At 38.4% G+C, this 25,656-nt stretch overlaps 1 protein-coding gene and 1 pseudogene across 1 annotated transcript; both read left to right on the plus strand.

Annotated features, from left to right (window-relative positions):
• Positions 1–14,876, plus strand: part of LOC105558782 — a 130,314-nt pseudogene extending 115,438 nt beyond the window's left edge.
• Positions 14,877–22,121: 7,245 nt separating this feature from the next.
• On the plus strand, positions 22,122–25,043 carry LOC105558783 (chymotrypsin-1-like). The gene is made up of 5 exons (XM_012006689.1): positions 22,122–22,880; positions 23,138–23,319; positions 24,022–24,153; positions 24,272–24,526; positions 24,729–25,043. Exons 1-5 carry the CDS (start codon positions 22,838–22,840, stop codon positions 24,873–24,875), a joined length of 759 nt encoding a protein of 252 aa, XP_011862079.1. The 5' UTR covers positions 22,122–22,837; the 3' UTR covers positions 24,876–25,043.
• Positions 25,044–25,656: the final 613 nt, after the last annotated feature.

Here is a 25,656-nt window from a genome sequence, read left to right on the forward strand (position 1 = left end):
AGATATAAAGCTCGTATCGAATTACGGATTGAGATTGAGATTAGATTGAAATTTGATCAATTTCTCTGCGTGGTAAAATTTCAATCTAATCTCAATCTGTAGTCTGATACTAGAATTTTATTTGGGTGCACGTTAGACCCCGTTATTTCCTTGCATGTGCGACCTGCTATCTTACGCGTTGTCAGTTTGGTACATTGTATTTTAATTATATCATTTTGAAATGGCTCGTATACTGTGTAGCACGAATGACAGTTTGCATTTGTTCCATTGACTCAAGTAGCAACGATCGCGCTTACGTGGTGCACATGAAAATACGCATTTGCATAACGAAATTTCCGCCCGAGCGTGAAACGTGATGTGAGAGATGTAGAAAACAAAGCTGAAATTTCTTCAAATTTATTCATAAATGCATAAAATTTCGTAACGAGGCTAATGTAGACGTTTCCGTATACATTTCGACGAGCTAGAGAGGGTCTTAGAAGTGTGTCTCGCGTCAACGTCTATCGGGCTCTATTAGAAATTTGGAATTGTTTCTACATCTCTCTGTGAAAAATATTTTAAAAACTTCCCTATTACTTACCCCATCGTTGAATTCACTTGTTTACTCTTCATCCAGGCAGCGCGCGGAGGGATAAATGTAGAGACCGAAAGGGGTGCGGCACGTACGGTATCCGTGTTGACTTTGGCGGCGGTGACTCAAGATGACGTCGGGAACTATTCATGCAGGCCGACGGAGGGTCGATCAGCCACTGTCACCTTAGTCGTTGAGGAAGGTTAGTCTCAGCCTTTTACTACTCGCGCGGATATATCGTTAAATATAACGAGAAAATAGACCAGCGATCATCCATAAATAATTAGACTGCAATGTAATACAAGTATATTTATATGTCGTCGGCCTAATTAAAAACTCTTCTAGCTCACAAAATCACGTAACTTCAAATAACCATGGAATTAGGAGAATCAGTAGGGAGTTAAAAGGTTTGTTCAAGATTTTTTATTGTTTTCTATGAAAAATCACTGATAAAAAAATGTCAAGATAAATTAGCCGAAATATCTCAATTTTGTCAAAAGTGGAGTTGGAAGGTTTTTTTTAATTAGGCCGACGACATTTAGTTATCGGTTGTATACACACGCCGCAGAAATATTTACTTAAGATAAAGCAGAACGGAGGGATGAAACGAGTTAGAGGACTAAAATAACGTGACGCGATAGAGAAGCGTATAAAAGTATATCAGATACACTCGGCGAAACATAATGATATAATAACAGTACACTTACGTGCCCCCGCGATCTTCCGGGAAATCTTGCTGTCGCCGGATGTGCTACGAGCGTAGCCGGAAGCCCACCGCGGGCGCGCACCGATATTCCATTTCCTTCCACGCTCGCGTGTATCCTCCGCGGGGTACAACCATGATGTAAAGTCGTGCCTTAGGATTACTTGAAACACTTTAAAGTTTTAAAGAGGCGGCGGTATTTCACGCTGGAGCTATTTGTCTAGCTCAGCCCCTCGGTCGCCGCGGCAGGGATGAAAAGGAGCGGAAGGACGGGAGGGGGTGGGTTGCGAAGGGATGGAAAAGACGGAAGACCGCTCGCTCGGGCGCGTGTACCGCCGCGCCGGACGAAGAGGGGGATGTCCGAGGGACGAGGACTCGCGGAAGGAGAGAAATTGCGGTTCACAGATAGAAGGACGGTGACGAAGAGGGAGAGTGGAGTTTGAGAGAAAGGAGGAAACTCTTGCGGAGAGGGAAGGAAGAAGCGAGGTACAAGCGGAGACTCTCCGCGTCTTCCTTTCTCCATTCGAGCCCCGCTGCACGCCTTGTTCCCCGTCTCCTTTTTCCCGCTTTGAGATCGAGAGAATAAATATGAGAGAGAAGAGAAAGAGGGAGGAGAGACGGGGAAGAACGAAAGCGAAAGTAAATAGTTTCGAGCGCGATCGATAAGATCGAGAAAGAGGAACAAGTGAGAAAAGACCGTTGTATCCTCTCTCGCGCCCTTGCGCCCTGCATTTTTAACATATTCTTCAAGGTGGTGTATAGATTTATATAACATGTACGCGCGGACTTTTCCTGCCGTTTATTTCCCTCCGAAAAGTCGAGCCTTACCGATTTTCCCTCGCGACGGTCGCCCGGCCAAGAAGAAAATAATAAGGTAACAGAGTAAAAGTAACGAAAATTATGGAGACATGAGTAGGGAAACTGAAGAGTGTGCGCGAACACGCGCCGGCTGGAATGGAACGAATGGCACGGAAGAGGACGTGGATCTCACGAAAGAGCCCGGAGGCAGACGCCGTGGGATCGCGGGGACACTTGCATGCGAAATTCACGTGGGTAGTCTCTATTATCGTGAATTTCCCTTCGGAGGTTATTGCGAGGAAGCGCCCGTGGCGCGCGGAGTCGCATTTTTCCCAAGAGCGCGAGCCCCCGCGCGCGGCTGTGTATATGTGCGCGTGCACACGCGTGTACTCGCTATCTGACCCCGTGTCTATCCACACGCGAAACGCGTCCCGCGCGGCTATAAATCAAAACTTGGGCGACTCGCGGCCTCGTAGATTGCGGATTTACGCGGTTTATGACGCGCCCGAAGGAACCCGCCTCGACCGCGCGTAACTAAGCGAAGTGCATCGTCGGATTTTTACGAGGGTGTATCGGCATAAATATCGCGATGGATACGGAAACGAATATCGCGGGTGGACGTATAATGCAGGTTTTGGGGGATGCTTTGAGAGATGAATTATTAATCCTATCTGATCCACTTTTCAAACTGTTTCTTTTTCTCGAACATTTGAATAATTTTTTAACTTGACTCTTAGAACTGTCATTTGATTTAATGTAAAACTTTTGCGAATAATTGTAGGTTTACGTGCAATATTATTATTTTATAAAAATAGAAAAGAATGAGATATCACATTCTTCCTTAGATATGTTACAATTTGATTTTATTGTACGTTTAACATAAATATCGCGATAAATGTGGAAACGAATATCGCGGGTCGACGTAATACGCAGGTTTTAGGGGATGCTTCGAGATATGAATTATTAATCTTATTTAATCCACTTTTCCAACTGTTTTTCTGGAACTTTTGAATAATTTTTGAGCTCTTAGAACTGTCATTTAATTTAATACAAACCTTTTGCGAATAATATTATGTTTACGTGCAATATTATTTTTTTATAAAAATAGAAAAGAATGAGATGCGAACTATTTTTCTGGAACATTTGAATAACTTTTTAACTTGACTCTTAGAACTGTCATTTGATTTAATATAAAACTTTTGCGAATAATTATAGGTTTACGTGCAATATTATTTTTTTTAAATAAAAAACAGAAGAGAATGAGATATCACATTCTTTCTTAGATGGGTTACAAATTTATTTCAACGTAAGTTTAACATAAATATCGCGATAGATGTGGAAACTAATATCGCGGGTCGACGTACAACGCAGGTTTTGGGGGATGCATCGAGATATGAATTATTAAGCTTTAATCCACTTTGAATAATTTTCGAACTTGACTCTAAGAACTGTTGTTTAATTCAATGTAAAATTTTGTAAATCTTATAAGACACAAAACTTCCGCGAATAATTATATGTTTACGCGCAATTATTATTTTTTGAAAAAAAAATAGGGAGGAATGCGATACCACATTCTTTCTTAGATGTGTGTTACAATTTGCATTATATTTTAATACACAACGTAATAATGAAGAATAGAGCGAGAGCATAATAATATCATACTTGACGTAGCTCATGAAATCTCATTATTATTTATACAGTCATAAACACAGTTTAAATACTGTAAAATTATGGCTCCGTGTAGGATCCTCACGTATACTATATACACGCGCGCGCCGGGGTAAATCTCCGAGAGAATATAGAATTAATTCGCTGCTTCCCCGGACCGAGCAACACGTATAAATTGTACATTTACTCGTTACGCCGGTACTTAACACGTGCGTAAGTTACGGGCGCATCATGACTAAAAAAAGGGGGGCAGCTAATTAAATATCTATTAGATTAACTTGTGCGTGTGCATGCAATTGCGATATACAAAAAGCGTAGTATGCGTATATAATTCCGTAACTTATAATAGGCGAATCTGTTGAATCGTCCGGAATGAAGAGATACGGGAAAAACCGCACGCGGGACGAATAGAAGGGACCCGTGTTAAATCCACTCGCGCGATATCGCAAAACTGAATTTTCGTCTGATCGTGAGTCACTTTGCAATAGCGTTTCACTCACGTGTGTATTCGTACGCGTACGATACATCAACCGCAGGCACGATACGTACTCGCGCGGCCGCGCGAGAGCCCGACGATAAATCAGAAGTCCGGCCACTTGTTTTCTAGTTTTGCAGATTGCGAATTCGCGCAGTTTATCGGCACGGACGAGCCGAGTCCGAAGGAAGTGCCATTGCGACGGGATTAAACGGGACAGTGGGCATTTTTATGAGAGCGCGCCTGCACAAAAATACTACTGCTGGACGGCGCGCTAGTATCACGTGGGAAGTGGATTTCGAGTCGTAAATAAAAATTCCCGCGTCAATTAAAATTAGCAAATAGATTATCGCGGAATTGGCAAAAAAGATGCAACTTTCGCGAAATTTTCTCGTCCTAGTTTCTCAATCAATTTATGAATCTGTCCGATCGTATTTAAAGTCGAAAACACGCGGTCGTAATATTACAAATACTTTTCAAGATCGTCTAAAAACTAGTTTGAAAATTGTTTCCAAAACAGCCCGGCCCGATTTTCCCGTGTAACAATGTCGATCCAGCGAGATCATATCAAAACTTTGCGTTCAATCTTATCGAGGAAAAATGGCGGAGGGAAGGAAACTTTCTTCGGCCGTCCCGGGAATGCCGCGGAGATAACCAATAATTGATCATCCTCCAATTAATTATTGGCATCTATACAGATAATCGGGACTAAGCTGATAACCATTATAGCTTCTCGAGATTAGAGAGTTGAATTAAGATCATTAAAAATCTTCGCGTCGCCGATTAAAGTTTGAGGTTCGCGCAATGAATCAGCGACGGGCAGACTATTTTACGGGATTTCGTTGGAACAAGCGTTAATTTGATTAACAGTTTAATGAACACGTCCCGAAATGGAATATTCCTCGCAGAAGTTACAGAATGGCTGAAATACATAAATTCAAATACGCACCGGAATATTTCCGCGCGAGCTTTTAAATCAGGCAGTCCATGTGAATGCACACCCACAAAATAATGAATGGTTTGTACTAATTAAAAGATCTTTATAAATTAACAGCGTGTAATTATAGTGCGAGGCTCGGCGTGGATCTTCGAGGTGCATAAATAAGAGGAAGGCAGAATTACAATTGCTCGTTTAATTACATTGAACACAATTTATATATTTCAATTTAATATTATTGTTTAGCTGCATTTGGAGTGCAGTGTGTTACAAATTACTATACATAAAAATTTTCATCAGCGTGACAAGTTTTTCCTACGTACTCAATATTGAATTTTACTACGATTGCCTACGTTAAGTGGAGTTATATTGTACTAATTATATAATTAATCCCTTTTCCTCCCTTTCTCTTCTTATATTATATCGATTGCAATCAATATAATATATTTTAATTTTAGCTTCTTAATATTAACGATATGTTACGACACATTAACGTTATCGTCGATTCCCTATCTAAAAAAGGTGTTGCGAGTTCATTGTTGTCGCTTTTTCGCAATGCCGATTGGCTCTCTCGAAACTCGATCGAGTTTCGATCTTGTTGCGAGTCGTTCTCTTCGACTCGCGGTTTTGACAGTTTGTATTTAAGAGGGTTATTTTGACAGTTTATGTTTCGATCTCGTTGCGAGTCGTTCACTTCGACTTGCGGTTTCGATAGTTTGTATTTAAGAGGGTTATTTTGTCAGTTTATGTAATATAATGTGGAAGAACAATGGCACGCGCGAAGCGCGCGCTTGTGTTGTTCTAGTTATTTAAATAATAAGGCCATAAATTGAAAGTCTAACGAGAACATTTTGAATTCTATCTTTGTTTAACAAAAGTTTTAGTAGCAAGGTCGATGCATTATGTTTGATAAGAATATAATTTTCTTCCAAATTACGGATTTAACGTCACGTGTCAACGATGTCCTTGTAACAGTACGCATTCTCTTAAGTACTGTTTTAAAGTTTTTTAAGTAGTTTAAATTATTTTAAATAGCGTGTTTAGAATTTTTATTATAATGCATTATTCCAGTAAACAATGACCTTCAGTAGCATTTATATATTTTATAAAAGAGTACAATTTTTACAATTTTCTTACAAATTACAAGTATTAGACACATAGTGTTTTTTTTTGTTAATAATAAATTCATTTATAAGCAAAAACAAATATGTATTGCTATATAGAATGATCTAGAAGATTGTTCACAATAATTTAGATGAATTTGCCGCGAGGGATATAATGTGGAAGAACAATGGCGCGCGCGAAGCGCGCGCTTGTGTTGTTCTAGTTAGATAAAAGTTCGGATTGGGATTAGATTGTTGTATAGACCGCAAAGGACAAGTCTAGGGACAATTACATACGTCACATTTTTATTATTATACTTACCAACAAAACCGACGGAACGTAATAAATCTTACTCGAGATAATATACATATACATTAGAGAGTCAAATTACTTAATAATTTTTTGCAAAATCACTTATCACTTTTTATTCTGACGCAGTAAATGAATGTTAAATCACCTCGAGATAAATTAAATTACATAAGACTAAAAAATCATTTCTAATTCACATATTCGCGAGGTTTGAAAAATATTTGCTTCTATCTTTATATTAATTAATTGTACTTATTTGCCATTGATTCATACCGATGTTTAATTACCCATTTTTTAAAATATAGAATTCATAATTTGTTAACATTGTATCAATTGTTGCAGCTAAAAGTGGAGGCCCATGCTGTCTTATCATATTATTCATCTTTCGAGATGACACGGCGCACATTACGCCGCGTGTCTCCTAATTTACGATTTCTGTGCCCTAATTTAGGAAGGGCCGTTACACACGTAGTTGTTCGCATTCGCCATCTCCTCAAGTAGTCGCGAACGTTTCCGCCGAACGTTCGTGCGGCAAGAAGCGCCATTTGCTCGCGATTTGTCGAAAGCGGCGCGGGATTTAACGACTTTTGAGGAAGCCAATGCGTCGCGTGCAAAAACGCCTCGAGTGCGGTGCCAGTCCGCGGCTGATGCCGGTCTTTTTGCACCGGCTCTTACCGGGGGGGGGGGGGGTGGGCCTTGGCGGCCGTCTCTGAGCTAATTCTTATGCGATCGTAAATAATGTCGCGCATATATCAAAACTTACAGCGACTTCCCCATCCCGGCGTCGCAGTCGACGTCGCCGTCTCCCGCGGTAGTCCTATGCCTCACCCTCCGGTTCTACCTGCATCCCTCGCCCTATTTCGCGTCGCGCCCCTTTCGCGTTGACCATCTTCAGCGTCTTCGCTCGAGCACTTTGCGCGTCTGCCAACGGCACTTATGGCCGGCCAGATTAAAGATACAATTCCGCGATCCTATTAATTAAGAAAGTTAATTACGCCGGAATTCAATTTTCCTAATTGCTCATCGCCGAGTTTTCGCGCCGCTTGTGCCGCCTAGCGGCGGCAGAATCTTGCCTTGTTCGTTTGCGGATCTACACCGCTACGTCCGGAAAGTCCGCAGACGCGAGAGTGCCAGAAGGTGGTCGAGGGTATTCCCTCGAAAGCTTCTCTCTCTCTCTCTTGACCCCTTTTAATTTCACTATCTCGATTTGAGCGCGGCTCTGCTTTCTTCTCGTTTCTCTTTTTTTCGGACAGCTCGCCCCTCTCGTTCCATCTTCACAATTGACTGCGAACTTTCGAGGATACCTTAAGAGAGGTGCAAGACGTATTTAAAATGACGCTTGACGTATTTTTTTTTATCGTAATAAATTAAAAGGTTATCCCGCTCGCGCGAAAGGCGCATTAAATGCGAACGAGCGGAAGTATTTTTTATTTACGGTGGCGTCGGGGAAATCGATTAATATCTCTGAAGAAACGATAGGGGGGTAAACAAGCGTTAAATATGACTCTGCAAATCGGGACATTCCGTGCCGTTGTAGCGAGTTATGATATCACTTTCCGACATCCTACGAATCCCTGGTGCCTCGGTACGTCGCCGGCTCAGTCTAGACGATTCATGGATACTTCCAAGATATTTTAAATATATATCGAGCACGACGGACTGCGGAAGTTTGCAGGGAGTTTAATACCTAACGGCTCCCTAGACTGTCGTTTATACCCGGCTCCAAACTCTCCGCTCTTGTAGATCTCGCCTCTCGTTTCTTATCTCGCTCTCCGTTTCTCCCGCGGTGTCGCATCCTCTTAACGTACGGTATTATTAAATTTCCGTAGCCGAAATACTCGGGCAAAGTGAAATCCGAGCTTCGACTCCGTTCCGCTAATTTTTCATCCGTTGCCCGCACCCGCGCCGCTCGCGACGAGAATTCTTGAACTGCGGAATCCATTTATTTCGTTTAATACGACAATGCACACTTTAACAGATATCTTCCGAGCCAATTGCCGAAGCGCTCGTATCGGTGCAGCTATAGCGCGGATTATAAACGGATTTGAGCCTGAGCCCTTAATCTTCCGGCTTCCTCGTTTGTTACAGGGAAGTATCCAAAATATTTAATAATTCACCCAGAGGTCTAATCGTTAATTACGCACGGGGTAATTATTTACGAATTTGCACGCGCGAGTCGCGCGAGAGGAGCGGAAAATTGTGCATCCATTAACTGGAAATCTCCATTTTTGTACAACTTTGTACTCTTTTACCTCGCTTTAGACGTAACTCTCTAGCGCGAGCAGACAGTTTCCGAGACAGTGTCTAAGGAGTTGCTAAGAGCGAGCGGATGAGCTAAAGTGCAACTTACTCGTGAACTTCCAACGCCCATAAATCATTATGATTTCGCGCGGCTATAATGCGAGTGTGTTTGCACTTATTATATGTTGATACATACCTTATGAAAAAAATTGGGTCAGTAATTACGATGAATGGCGAATAAAAATCAAAGTAATTTGCAGCGCCGCTCGTACGAACATTGTTGCCCGTTATGTACATAATTTGTGCATTAGCTGATGCACGCTGTGAATTTGTAATTTGCTACATTCTTGCGTCGTCGTTACTCTTTTTTTTAAGCCGGTCGTTCGAAAAAGTTATTGACTCGCCGGAGAAATTATTTGCTTGGGCTGTGCGATCCTTGCCGGATCCGCTATCACGGATTGAAAATTAATTTTTAATTCCGCCCTCGCTCGGCCCAATAATCAATCCCGTTATAATTAAGCGCGTGTTGTTTTAAAATATATCGCAGTTAGTTTTCAGAAGGGCTTATACACTTTGAGTGTGAAAAACGGCGTTAGATAATAAAAGGTTGGAATATTAAAAAAATAGGATTAACGAAAAATTGTGGAAAATTTAATGAGGAAATGAAAATTGGAGAAGCCTAATTAATTATCAACGATTAATTGCACTATCCCAATTGTTTTCTTACAATTTAACTCATTCGTTTAGAAAGCGACGCTTTCGTAAGGTTTTCATTTTCTCTTATTGTTTAATAGTTATTTATACATTATGCTTTTATAAAACTAAACACACGGCATGCATCTATTTGTGAATAACCAAACAGCTTTAAATTCTGGTAATGGCAGTACTTGTTTTTAAGTCATCTAAAATATCAATTCTTTATTTTATGTTAATACAGTCGCTGTAAAGTAATTACTTTTCTCTATATTATATAATAATACTGTAATAATATAATATTTTTTACACGAGAAGAGGAAACACCTTTTAGAAAGTTGAAGGTGGAGAACAGAGTTTCTCAAACGTTTGAAATATTATCGTACTTGTCTTTTTAGTGATCTAAAATATAAAGTTTTTATTTTAATAAACTAAATGCTGCCGTGGCTGTAAAGTAATTACTTTTCTTTATACAATAATACTGTAATTAATATAATAGTTTTTACTCGAGAAGAGAATATATCTTTTGGAAAGTTGAAGAAGTAGAGCAGATCTTCTCGAACGTTTGGAATATTATCACGCCGAGGTCGGTGCTACAACACAGTGGCACAGTAATATAATCAAGCGTACGTTTGCACGCCATTTGCATTTCGAATTGTCCATGCAGGAGGTGCCAAGTAGATACCGTCAAGTGTTGCCGTTCGTACGCGATCGCAAACCAACGGTGATAGATCATCGTGCTCCCAGATGCGGATGCGTTGCACGTGCAAAGATTTTGCTTCCGCTTTAATCGGCGCCGCGTTTCGCAGTTCCGGCGCGTATGCGTGCCACGTGCCCGCGTGCACGCGTGTCGCATTCCCAGACACCAACACGGACCCGCCGCCGTTCACGGTCGTGATCGCAGGCTCGCCTCGATCGGCCGTGCAATTCATACGGTTAATGACGCGGCTTTCATACGAATACCTGATCGGCACGCATATCCCGGCTGTACGCAGGCATGCCACGGCGGCGTATTGTCGCCCGAATTCTGGAGATCCCCATTGATACGGTACAGTCGATCGTCATCGATCCTCATTGAATTTTACGCTGTGCGCGTTGATAATTGTTGTCTCATCACTAATACGCAATGACATAACGTGCGGAAATCCATCTATTGTTCGATATATTTTTCAACGGGTCGTCGGCGTCGTCGCGAGATGTTGAAATGTTACACCTTTGAAAGTAGCTGCGAGTATAGGAACGCAAATGCCCGGGAAAGAATGGAAAAATCTCATTATATATAATAATATCTAATTATATCTCATGAGATCCACTTCTAAAAATCATCAGATCTTCAAAGATTTGACGCTTTCCTTGAACGTTCGACGTTATCTATTGAGATCTAACTAAAATCTATAATTAAATGTCCTAAGAGACCATAATTAGACCTTAATCGATAATAACATTGAATATTCAATGAAAGCGTCAGGTCTCTGAAGATCCGATGATTTTAGAATTGGATGTAATTAGATATTGGACGATTGAGACATATATAATACAATGAGACATTTCCATTTTTTTCCCTCCGGGTGTTGAAAGAAAATATTAAAATAATCCAGTTACGATGTGTATAGCAATTAAAAACCATGTTTTCTGCAAGCATATTTAGTGGCAGCGTAATTTCGTCGGCATAATCGTAGAATTGAATTTACATCTCGCGACATGTCGTGCTACTATCAAGAAATTAATTACTAATTTGTAATTAGTATACACATGCCTGGACATTGGTAGAATGTTGATGAATATTGCTCATGCAATATGACCGACCGTATCATTACCTATACTACTGAATACGCGCGTTTCATCAATATAAAACGTCGTTACTGGTTGTCTCGTGCGGTCCGTTACAACTACCTATCCAAATCGAACGTCGTCCTACGCTGAAAACAATGATCTTGCAACCGCAACAACAATTTTCTAGGTACGAGGAAATAACTGAGATATATGCAATGAATAGCCAATACTGCTTAATCGCATATGTTTCGTATTTAATCGATTTAAATAACAGAAACAGAATTTTTATGTCAAGTATCGGGAAGAAAGTGGTATTCCTTACAAAGATTATTCTAGCTACGGTATCGAAATTCATTTTTATACACTGTGCTCTCTAAAAGTCAATCAGTGGATTGTCACTAAAAACTGTGAATATTCACTGATTCACAGTTAGAGAAAAGTCCCCTATTGTGAGAAGTTCCTAATACGAGATGGCGGGATTTCTGTTAAATTAACAAGTATCATCTGTTGGTTCCACCATGAATGTATTGCTCTTGAGCGAAATCTGTCTAGTGGAAAATTCATTGTTAGATCGGGCAATCATCGCGAAAAAAGATTCGCGATTGAATCTGGACGCTGGAAACCTGCTGTATCACATTCGAAGCATGTCTCATAATAGGGGACTTTCCTCTATAAGTATAGCACTGAATTATTCAGTATACTTATAACTGTTTTCAGTGATAATGCACTGATGGACTTCTAGAGAGTGAATGATTAACATTTAGTCGTGAAACCTAAACTTTTCAGAGAGTATTACCAGAATATCGCTGCTATAAATTTTACAGGCTACGAAGAATTTTCTAACGGAAAATAGGGCTAAATTTTTGTTGCGACTCCTAGAAATCTACTTGATAAGATACTTTTTTCGAGCGCTACAACAATATCGCGACCTACATATTTAGCGATGATTTCCTCTTTTACGCTTTCAGAGCTATCGATATTGTCTCTGTTGAATATCGGAGAGAGGAATAGTCCGTGAAGTTTGCTCGCGTACTACAAAGCGGGCGTATTCGAGCTATTAAAGGATCAACGCTGCGTAATCAAAGAAGAAGTCGTTAAAAGCGTAATTTCAGAAAATAAAGTACCTGTTACCGGTTTCTCCGTAAAGTTCAGCTTTCGTTCCCGCTAATGGTCGTAAAAATGAAGGCGCGATTGGAATCTAAGCTTCAAAGGGCCACGGCGGTCGGAATTAAGGTTTTCCTCGTCATTAAGACTTTAACTACTTTTTACCGGCTCGCGACGCTAGCAATCGAGCATAGATGCACCTCGGTGTGCAAATAGAGAATGCAAAATGAATTCCGCGGGATCAAAAGGTCTCCCTTTATACCTATCGCTTTACCGACGCGGCGGAGTAATTCGTGCAACGTGGCAGCTCGATTTCAATATTTACGAGCCTTTCTTGAACATTTTTCGTGATCTGCAGCCATCGTTGTTAACGCGTCCTGCTGGAAATATGGCGGATTACATCCTGGTATAACCAACTGTCTTTGTGTCGAGTTGATTGCGTTTACGCGCGTTGTATGCCGTATGTGCCACGCGAAGCGTGTTCTTTCGCGCTGGCATGTATTATTAATTGCTGCTATATCGTACAATGCGCGAGTTTGGCCGATATTTTTTGGGAGCAAATATTAGCTCACTCGCAAGTGTTTCGTTGCACGCTGTGTATGAGAGATTGGCTGCCTCGAATTAGACGTAAAGGCTTCAAGAGCTGCGCAATTTATCTCAATATTTAGAATAGACAGCGTCATCTTCTTTTCCAATTCGATACGCTGACTATCGTAAACGACGTTTGATTCTGCTAACGTAATAACTTTGGCCGGTTTAAAACTGCTGGTCTGAGAACCGACGACATCCTGTATGCAAATTGCATCAAATTGATGCTCGCAACATTGTATCAAGTTTAAATAGCGGAGATTGAAGAAACGACAGAGAGACGCGTATCGACATCCCTCAAACAACGCAGTAATTAATGGATACCTTGTAACACGAGGAAACCCATAATCCCGTAATCTTGAAGCGACATTGATTTACGAGTGTGGGTGGTGTCATTATTCTCAAAAAGTATCAAGATTTCCGGCGCGTGATATCCAGATTCAATATCCTAATACGGCAATTTTTCAACGTCTCTGCTAATGCGAAACGTTCCCGCCGACATGACACTCATTAGATGATATCGCGTGAAACCGCGTTAATTTGATATCGCACTCGTAAATATTCATACGATTACGTGCGCGATACAAGTACTGCTGACGAGTGTAGCGCAGACACTTGATTCTCCTCTTTTTTTTTACCTCTCTCTGTTGCAGGGGAACGCACGGAAGCCATGCAACGTGACGCCGGATACGTCTCTTCCGGACGTGACGTCAGGCACTGGCCCGGACTTCTGCTTCCGCTTTCGTGGTTTCTAATACTCGCGCGCAACAGCCAAACTTTCTTGCTCTAGCGCACACCCGACAGTATTTCACGCTTATTTCTTGCCGTTTCCAACGCTGAAATGTACCTAAAATGCGACCAAGCGAATTTAGATTGTAAAGATAAACTTTTATAGATTCCTAGGAATATATTTATTAATCGCGTTACGTGACACGCCAGGCGAGAAGATTATGCGATTCACAAATTGTGACGGACTGTTTAGAGAGGGCTGGAATTTATCTTCTATAATAATTACAAATACGTACAAAAACAAAACGTTATTGAAAGCTTGAATTAGCTCGAGAAATATCTCAAGGATGTTTTATACTCGTAGATCATAGAACATGATTGTATCTTGACCGATAAATTAAATTAGCAAATAAATAGTATAACTACTTATTGTTAGTGCATAATGCAATCGAGGAAAAGTAGCGTGGATAATATAAGAACAGCATGTTAAGAGAGTTAACGTTAAGAACATTAAACATGTTTTTCTAGATATTTATTATAAGTAATAATTATGCACATAAAACCAGCGTTTGTTGCGACGGGGCAATTTCACATGAGAAGGAATATAAACGCGAAGTTAGTTCGTATGTAATATTTCGTTGCCGCACAGAACATATCTTTGTAACGAAAACGATTGCACTCGCTGAATCTTTTTCGCCCGTGCTTCTCGTCCCCGACTTTTTCTCATTAATTAAGACAATAAATTTGGTGTTCATTTGGTCCTTCGATTGTGCGTGTGTACGTGCGCGCGTGTAAGATGACGTAAGTTGTCTTTGAAAGAATTTTGCGCGCAAACGGAAAAGAAAAATAAAACGTTCCTGCACAAGTTTTCTCGCGTGCAGTCTCGTAAATTTAGTTTCATGCGCAAATAATTCATTAAATGACCTGCGATACTCCATTTGATCTCAATGTTCCGGAACGTTCTTTTCGCTGCGCCCTCGCAATTCACGGCGTTTCTTTGAGCACAGCTCTTAAAGTCAATGGGATTAAAGCGGCCACGCAGCGCCAAAGGATGCGGAGGTAATTTGATATTGTGTATCGTGCTATATCCTTTCGTTCGGAGGGTCGAAGAGAATGCGTCATGAATTTCATGAAATTCCGGCGGATAAGTGTGTCTATAGTATGTTGCATTCTTCACTTTTTGTCAGTGAAGAATGCAACATACTATAGTTACTATAATTAACTAAACCAAAACTTGTCAGATTGGCGCAGCAAAATAAGGTACGTACTGATTTTTATATAGTTATTATATTATTTTTCGTTCAATCACAGAATTACATGCCGGAAAAATTTTTTTTTGTAATTAAATGTTATAATATAGATAAATAGAGACAATATAATACATCTTGTAAATTTATTGCGCAAATTAGGATACATATTTCAACTATTTAAATATTTTATTATACTAAATGAAAAGAACAAGCACTCTAAAACTTGATTTAATGCACATAATTTTTCCATACTTTTATATTATTGCAAAATACTTTTTTAATACAGAGAATTGTATATTAAATTGTTACGTAAGAATTAATTTACATAGATACGTGCAATAAATTTTTGCAAGAATTGGTTTGCGTATCACACGAAGTAAATTCAGATGATATAATCGCTGGCTGAATTATGCTTCAGCCTGTCTTATAAATATCAAATAAGACGACGCTCGCTTATTCATGTTTATTCTGATATGTAAAAGAAAATCATGCAACATACTCGAATTTGTCAAACGCGGGAACGTGCGTGCGTTATAGCAATCTCCCTTGTCACGCATCGTGGATTCTGAAGACATAATTCTCCTTAAATTCGCAATTCCACTACCGGCACCACGCTGTTAGCTCTCTCACGGCGGTAGCGCTTTGATGTGTTATGAATTACAAATAAGATGGGCAAAAAGTCACAGTGTGACAGGCATGATTACATATTTGATCACAAGGGTGAACTGCCTGCACGACAAGAGAGGACGACTGAACAGAAGAAAGAAACAACAACGAAAGCACTAACCGTGATTTCTTAATACTTTATATGCAATACACATAGTTACAATGCCTTTTCTATGTAACAGAAACAACTGTTTCAGGACATGTGATCAAAATTCGTTTATTTCTAAATGTTTACTGTGAAGAAAGCAGACTATATTTTATACAAGAGAGAACGACCGAACAGAAAAAAAAGAAACAGAACGACGAATGCACTAACCGTGCTTTTTTAATACTTTATACACAATAGTTACAATATCCTTTCTATGAAATAGAAACAACTGCTTCAGGACGTGATCGAAATTTAATCACGAGTCATTTCATGTTTTCTAAATAACTTAGATATATCAAGATTTGTTTCTTTCTAAATACTTACTGTCAAGAAAGCAGAATATATTTTATGCCTAATACTAGTATCTGACAATTTTACGGTTGTATATTCTAGAGGCGTCGTAAAGAACAAATTTCGCCATTTACAACTGTACTTCACGCCGCAGCTATACGCTTCCTTTACCACTGAACGTGACGACGTATCTAAGCATGTCCTTAACTATTGAGTGCGCATTTCAGATTTGACGATTCGTAAATACAATGAAGTTTTACTATACTCGTAAAGATATTGATTTTTAAGGGGCAAATTGATATACTACAAAATTCACGAAATGGCGAAAGCAATTTGTAAACTCACACACCACTTGGTTCTACTAACACTCTTTATTAATATTAACTCAACGTTAATTAAATAGGTACGAAAAAAAAAACAAAAGCCGTAATGAATGACAGAATATGTGAAAGAATGGGCATTAAATTTTACTTGAAATCGTCGGTGCTCGAGTTTCTCATCAAGATTATAATTTGACTTACAAACTGTGCCGAGTTCAGAATAAAAATGCGGCGAGCGGCTGTTTGCCGTCGAGACTTTTACCTATTTTGAAATTGACGCGTCCTATGCGCATTTTATATTCAGGACATTACTTCGTGCTGAATTATTTTTCAAGTTCGGACAGGAGCACTGGTAGCAGCGGTAGTAACTCTTCCCGGACGAAGCTCCTGTCTCAGCCACCCCTCCTACTTGCTCACCGTCGCCGGAACGAATACCGGTTCAGCTTTTCTCTCAGTGTAATCGTATATAACTGTCACTCCGCAGTAAAGGTGATGCGAACTGTAAAACTCGGCCAGTCGCGTCAACGTAACGTCCGGCGTGTATTCAGATCCGAATTACAGCGTCTGCGTGCCTGAAATTTCTAATATCGCAGTACCGCGTGCGATTCTTTCTTCGGAAGAACCTAACTTTCCACAAAATTGTACCAACAGAAGAATGCAATATCGGTCCGCTCGATTCATACGTAACGTCGCACGTGAAATGCATTCGTAATGCGCCAAGTGTCGATGCACAGTATTTAACAACGTCAGTGTTTTCTGGACTATACCTGGCATTTTTAATGATACAGCAAATTTATTGCGACAAATATTACCTCAGCGAGGGTTTGAACCTGGACCTCCCCACGCTCTAGGCGTGCGCCTCACCAATTCGACCACCGAGGCATATGGTAATATTTGTCGCGATAACAGTATAAAGATATTATCTACGCGTCTATTTCGACTTTTTTTATTTGTCGGCCGTACGCAGACCTGTCGAATACGCGATTTTTTCTTCCCTCCTCCCCCCTTTCCCAATTGCGCGGAAAACACCATGTTTTAGGTCAATGGTGAATAATCAACTAATAAGAATTCTTCAATGTCGTCAGCGATAATTAACAACGTCGGTGTTTCCTTGACCATACCTAGCATTTTTTAATAATACAGGTATTAGTACAGTATTAAAATTTGAACGTTCTCGCCCGCGGGAAGACTAATTTATGCTGCATAAGGAGAAACTCGTGGGGATGCAGCAGTTAATTAGGCTGCGTGACGTGCAATCAAATCGCGGCGGATGTCGGCGCGTGTCGCGCGATAGACAGTCGCAGAAAAGTCAACGAGCGCGCGACGATCTCGCGTCTAACGAGGCGCGATGCAATTCGGGCTGCGTAGTCGGTGATCGTTAAAAGTGCCGCTTAAGCGACGCTAAAACAGGAATAAAATAACACTAAATTTACGGCGGACCGTGAATCAACATGCTTTATGATTGTTCGGGTAGCGGATGATAAAGGATGAGAGCGCGCGCGGGGAGCTAGCTGGTCAGGTCGAACAGGGGCTCGGACGCGCGGCCAGGGTGGGGGGATGAAAATTGGAAAACTGCATTGTCCACCCGTTCCGCCCCTCTGGGACACATTCGTTAGTGGGCATCGCCCGCCGACGATAAATTTCACGTATCTTCCACTTTCCCGTCTTTCACCTGCGTTCAAATTAAAGATCAGCACGATCGTGATTGTTCTCCACGCGACTATCGACTCGATTACTTTTATTAAATATCTCGGGGAAATATTGAATCGTCAGGTTAATCCCCTGTCTAGCTGCAGCAGTTACTTAGTAATGTAGTTGTTTATCCAGTTTATCTAGTGATATTTACTCAAGACTCGTGTACATTTACCGTCGCGTTTCTGCTTACAAATTTAAGTGGAATCAGTCTTGAAACTTGATATGATTCAATACGCGGAGTCTTGAGAGCCAATTTGATATTCGTGACGTCATATTTGCTTATACCGCGATACAGCGGAGGAACTTGGATAAAGCTAATCTTGGAAGACATAGCTTTGAGTCCTGTTTCACGCGACTCGATACGCGACTCGTGAGGTTTCACACGAGCAACTATTCCGTACTGCTATTCCCTCCATCGCTCAATCTCGATTGAAATACATTCGAAACGTGTTTATTGAATCCGCGTCTAAAAACATATAAACTCAAGTCACAAACAAAGATAGAAATTAAAGCGATTAGTTAGGACTATAATTACACTGAAAAGAAATTTTTTGGCTACCGTAGCTAATCATGGCTTGCTAAAAATATTTTGTTGCCTTAACTATAAATTTATAAACTGTCGCACCTAATACAATTAGACGCAGTAGCAAAATTTAGCTGTCACAACTAAATATTAGCTGTCGATATTTTGCAACTGAACTTTAGTTGCCGCATGCAAGTTTTTGCTACGACAGCTACATTTTTCTTTTCGCGTAAGAAATTACTTGTCAATTCTGCAATAAATGGCGTGATGAGCAGCATACCATTTTTTATTTAAATTTATTAAAAAACAATTTCTTTTCCCACTACAACTATATAATTACGGAGAAATAATAGTTGAAACAAAAGCCGCTAAAAAAATCAGGATATTTCGTATTCATTGTACTGAAATTAGAACGAGATATTGTCTGCTGGTACCGATATGCGTACATTAATTGGATTGCTTGAAGCACTATTGAAACCGCAAAACATATTGATACGTTTAAATCCTGTGAGCACTGGTGCAAAATCCACAATGCCATATTAAAGTGCATAATAACACCGAAATTTCAGAATGAAACACACATGTTAAATTCACGGCTCGATATGGCGAAGCAAATACGGGATTTTATAAATGGCATGCATCTGCACCGTACATTTTTTCGTGCTCGATTTAACGCAGTTGATTTTTTTTAGACATATTTTATACGTATATAATTTTTTTTCTCTTTTTTTCCCCTACCAAAAATACGCTTTGTTTTCGTAGATCGACACACGCGCGGGACTATCGAGAGGTTTCGATAGCCGGATAGACAAACGGTGGCTAATTTTCGCAGATCCGCCTCTGTGCGTGACTCAAACAAAAAAAGAGGCCGCTTTTCCGTAAAAAGTGTTTGCGATCTTGCTTTGTTAACGGACAATTCAACTTTGTTGCTTCGGATAAACAACGGCCGGCCAAACGAATGTACCTTCCCAATAGCGCGTTCATCCTCGCTTTTAGCGTCCCTTTTCACGCAAATTGCCACGAAAAGCTGAGCCAGTTAAAATATTTACGAACGTCAAGTTTATCGCGAGGGATACTGTCGACCTGAAAATGCAAGCTTTCGTCAACTACGATAAAATGCAGTGTGATTCCCGACGCACCGACCATCTTGAAACTTTTATTTTATATGTGTAGGATGTTACAATAAAGTAAATCTATCGACAGTTAATAAATACATAATGAGTATTAATTTTAATAAAAACGTCTGGTTTCAATGCATTTAAATTCATTAACCCGCAGAAAACTTTTCCGAAAGAACGTGGGTGCCATCTTATTACTATCTTAGAGTCTTAGGTACGGAATCTGGAACGTAGAGTGCTGCAGTAAATTAAATTGTTAATGGCCACGTTAATGAGTTAATGGGAGATTTTTTTTTACATTATAGACTCTTCACACCACCGATTACTTTACCAAGCAACAGGGTCATTTTATAATTGAATGAACTTGGGCTTCTTGTCTCACTATATGTCATTTTACACAACATGGCATAAAAATAGATGTTAGGATAGAAATTTTTATGTCATTTATAATCAATATTGATTTATTTAGCGAAAGAACTTTCTTACTCTATAAGCGGGCGTATACATCGCAGCTGTAACAGTATTTCGCTTAAATATCTTTCGTTTATTTATGATTAACAATTTGTAATGTGTAATCACGTAAATGTGTAAAATTTAGAATACCCAAGATGTTATATATTATAGATAACAGTTTGATGACAATACACAAAACAAGTTAAGTGAAAATGTAATTTTTGTTCAAACTACATAAAGTATTAATACCGATGAATAAAAAGATTAACACGTTGAATCGAAATAAAGAAATAATATTCTGACTTTGTATAATTTACATTTGCATAATTTTTATATTGTTGCACGCAAATACGTATATCGCAAAATTCACGAAATCTGTGTTTGCGAGCAAAGAATCGATAAGAAGTTGTTTAATGAGTGTTGCGTAAATTTACCATCACGAAGCAACGCGGTACACAATTATATGCCGGTAATTACGTCAAATATCGATCCCGCGAAATTGGGACGCGATAATATAAAGGCATTGGCAGAGCAGAGCGCATTAGTCAGTTTTGCCGACAAGTATTTTATGCGTTTACGTTTTTTCATTTGAGATATTGCAGGCATATTCATTATTTTCAATGTGCGTTGTTTCATTTCAATGTACACATCTAAACCAAGTAAAATATGTTTTTTGTCAAAATCGTCCATCGACATTTTGATACTTAGCCATTTATCGTCACGTACTCAATTATTATTTGTTAAATAATTAATTACATATTTTTACAACTGTTTCAGAAACTTGTATTCACAAATATTATATAAGTAAGTATTAAATATAGAAAAACCACGTTTGATTAAAAATTGATATAATTTTATTTTGGTTTGTATCGTACAGATATTCGTAAATATGACGAATACCCATTTAATTAAGACACATGTTACTTTTTAATTGAGTCTGTAAAAAATAAACTTGGCGATTATAAATTGATCAATCACTGACCGTCGGCGCAAATTTAATTGAAATATATGTACATTTTAATGGTATACAGTTTCAACAAATTTACATTGAAGTTTGCTTAAATTTGCATTCGGAATATGTTTGGTTGAAACAACCTGCGTTTCGATTCGTGTGTCACGTGGATAGATTTGATCGACTTTTAACAGTACTCATTAGTCAATCATTGAAATTCATGCTGTATACCACTTGCAAAATGGATTCCTCGGATTATCACTTTGGGGAATTTATAAAAAGTTAAGCTTTATTTGCACGCATCGTAAATAAAAATAATTTGTTGCAATTATTTTTTGTATTTATGAAACGTAGACTATACACAAAGTATCTAAAAATATGGGCTAAATATCAACTTGGTTTATTTAGTTTTGTTTGCACGTCAATAACGAGTTGTTGTCAATGAATGTCAATGTTTTTCCACACTGAAACTGTATGAAAACTGTTTGAAACGAACGAAAAAACTATATGACATATTGACGATACGTTTTACTACAAGAAAGTAAAATATTTTCATGAAATCACCGCGAAATCTGATATGTATTTGTAATTTTAATTCATCAGCTTTTGCTATTTTTTCTACTGTATTAAATAACAATCCTCTCAAAATTCATGCATTTAAATATACGGTAAAGAGTCAAGTAATAATTTTATTAGTGATAGCAATTATATATAAAATTAATTTATAAAATAATTGATAAAGTGTAGTTATGTACTAAATAATAATAAAGATTAGTGTATTTTAGTTTATGCTCTTTAAATTAAAAATGCAAAATTACGAAAATTGTTATGTGTATATAAATTATAAAATTGTTGTGTGTGTATATAAAATATATAAGTATTGTAAATTGAAAATTGCGTATTGTTAATCACTGTTAATGACAGATAAAATTGCGATATTTTTATATCATTCAAATATGAAACACAGGTAGAAAGTTTGCAAATAATTTTTAATACATTAACAATACTTATAATACATAAAAATGAAACCGTTTATACTCGATTGACGTACTAGTTAATTCAGTTTATTGGTATATGTCACGAGATCAATATGTTATAGATATAATTTTTCTGCAAGTTTTATGTTTTCAATGTATTCGATAACTTTAAACTACTTAACAAAACCATTTTTATTTTTTGAATATTTAATTGAATGTTGGACATAAAAAAAGCAGTTCTCTAAAATAATAAATCGTACTGGCCGTTTAGATATAATAGGTCAAACAATCGTATCGTTTCTACAAGTATGCACAAATAGATGGAATCGTGTACTGGACAATAATTCAATATGTAGCAATTCTAATCTGATAGATTCATAAGAAAATATTAAATTTACACATCCAAAAGTGTGCTTGATAAATCAATTAATGTCCTGCGTTGTGTAATTAACAATTCGCGATAATTATAGGATAGCATTTGTTCGTAAAAAATATTAATTAATTCTCTTCACATTTATTCTTTCCGCCTTGAATCGCGAAAGGTACGTAATAATATGGATTTTGCAGATGTGCTTCATTAACAATTGAATGAGTAAAGTGCGTAATATATTTTCAGTCTCTTACAGCGCAAACAAAGCCAGCTGTTACACAAGGCTGAATACAGTTACGTTGTATATAAAAGAGGGAAACATTGAGTGGCCTCCTCTATCTAGTTTGTAATTCGATTTGGATTTGATTTGCGACAGCGAGGATGAAGTTAGCTATTCTGCTCGCTGCGGCCGTCATCGCCCAGCGTAAGTAAACAAAATCTAGTAACTTACAAACATATGAATAATACGTATAGAAGGTTCTATGGATAATATCTGTTAGTTTTAATTAAAATAAAACTTGACAAAATTGATCTCTAACGCGTGCTCTCTAATAATAGACCTTTTAAATATGTTTTTTTTCAATTAAAAAGATATAGATTTTAAAAATATGAATATTTTTCTCTGTTTTAGTATGAAATATTGTCGAACAAAATAATACATAGTTTTGCTATTAATTATAGAGGCTTGCTGCGACGAGCCTGAACGGATCGTGGGTGGCGATACAGCTACAATTGGTCAGTTCAGATATCAAGTCTCCCTTCAATCTTATGGTGAGCACATTTGCGGAGGTAGCATCATTAGCAGCACACACATCCTCACCGCTGCTCATTGCGTAGACGATGAGTTTTACACGGATGACATGGTATGTAATTATTTTACATCAGCAAAATTTCATTATTAACCCGCAGCGATATAGAAAGATGTTTTTGTATTATTAAAATAAATTATTTTTATTTTAGATCGCTTCTAAAAGGTTATTTTTCTCGAGAGAGAAAAGCGAAATATTCAAATCAATAATAAAATTACTGTTAGTCAGAATTAGAAATAATTTGGAACTTTATAATTATTTATACCGAATTCTACTTCTGTGTCATATCTTTCTCTAAGCTCTACTCGTATCTAACAAAGCTGTTTAGGGAATGATGAATATTATTCGAGTAATTGAGTTAAATTTCATCGGGTGTATTCAGATTATTATTCTGGTATTTACATAATACATATAACGTTAATATTATGGTATTTAGTATCTGTGTTCCTGATTTCCTTGTTATTCCATGCATTAACAGAGCTATTAAGAGAGCTGTTGTGTATTAACTCAGTTATTCTCAATTAATAGCTGAATTAACTGAATATGTAAATATTTCTCCATTAATCAAATGAAAGTACAACTTGTCATGCAATAAATAATTCACATAATCAAGATCGAATACAATATCATCTTCTAACTCATTCGCGCAGTATGTCCTTTTTCTTCTGTTATTCCATTTCTCTTTTGCATTAATGTGATTAAAAATTTTTTTATCCTTCCACTTCCATCTTATCGAATTAATAATTGAACTTGCAGGTTGTCGTAAGCGGAATCGACAACCTATTAGCAGCGGGAGGCGACAGGCACGACATCAAATGCATTCGAAAACACCCAAACTACACTGGTGAAAGGGACGGTGGCTGGAAGGATGATATCGCCGTGATCACTGTAAGTTCAAGTATCTGGAAAGTGAATAAGATTAGTGTCATAGTAGAAGAGACAATCTCGGTTATTCCAATTTTCATTCAACTCGTGTCGCAATTTGTGCGAACGTCCGTTCGCGTAGCTGAAGAAACCGATCAAGATAAACTGGGCGCAAGGTCCGATTCCCTTAACAAGTAAGAACCATGTTAACGGCGATAAGCGGGGTATTGTGAGCGGATGGGGAAAAACGAAAATAAGTGGATCTTCCTCGCCAATACTTAAATGGCTTAGCGTGAACGTTTTGAGCCAAGAACGCTGCCTGAGTGGTCACAAAAATCCACGCACCAACGAGAATCAGATATGCACGCTGGAAAAAGTCGGGAAGGGCGCTTGTCAAGTAAGTCACTTTTCCACTTACTTTTTATGTTATGCATAATTCATCTCACGAACGTTAAGTATGCGTACAGCTATTCGCTAAGAGACATTAATAAATTAAATACGGCGTTTTCGAGGACTAAGTTGTCTAATTGTTTGAACGTTGTTCCGTCATTTACTTCTATAAATTGCTGATAAAAACTTTATTGTCGCACTTTTTCCAGGGTGACAGCGGTGGGCCGCTCGTAGTCGACGACGAGCTCGTCGGTGTCGTTTCTTGGGTCTTGCCCTGCGCTTTGGGAATATCTGATGTTTACACTAATGTTTACAAGTATCTCGATTTTATCAAAGAATCGCAATTATTGTGCTGATAATCTGCGTTTAAAACATTGCCTATTTCTACATATTAACGTTCTCCACTCTTTTAAGTAAGCCGACATTCCGTAGCAACAGTAAATAAACTATGTTACAGTCCAATGGAATTCTAAAAGCTTCCACGTTTAATGAGTAGTGAAATAATGAAAGTTTAATGCTGAAACAGTTTCTATATAAAACATAAAAAAATATAATTATACTTTAGAACGTATAACGTTTCAATACATTTTTCCTTGCACACGCGAGTAAAATATTGTCAGTTCCCACATAGCACAAATGACTGTTTGCCGGCTGATAGTCGACATTTTTTAGTCACCTTGAAGTTAATTTTTTAAGTCGACATTTAGTCTACTATCTATAGAATGGTTTATTGTCGACTTTAACTATAGACTGAAAGTCGACCTGAAGTCGACATTTTCAGGAAGTTTAAAGTCGCCTTTCGGTAAAGCGAAAAATGAACTAAAAAATATTTTTGCGGCAAAGTGCAAAAATGTGTAAAAAATATCTTTTTGGCCAATCTTTCTGGTCAATATGTCGAACCCATATATAGCGAATCGACGTCTCACTTTCCGCGTGTAGCGCGATAGTCGCGACATGCATGCTCCTTGCTTGTTCGTGAATTATAAGTGTCTTCCTGATAGACGACAATCGTATAAGCAGAGTATTCATTTCGTCGCCCGAATCATCCCGCCCGATCCTAAATACTATATATACAACACGTATACATCGCAGCTGTAACAGTATTTCATTAAATATCTTTCGTTTATTTATGATTAA

Source organism: Vollenhovia emeryi, unplaced genomic scaffold (genome assembly GCF_000949405.1).
Source record: "Vollenhovia emeryi isolate VEMERY1.0 unplaced genomic scaffold, V.emery_V1.0 DF939312.1, whole genome shotgun sequence".
Taxonomy (NCBI): domain Eukaryota; kingdom Metazoa; phylum Arthropoda; class Insecta; order Hymenoptera; family Formicidae; genus Vollenhovia; species Vollenhovia emeryi.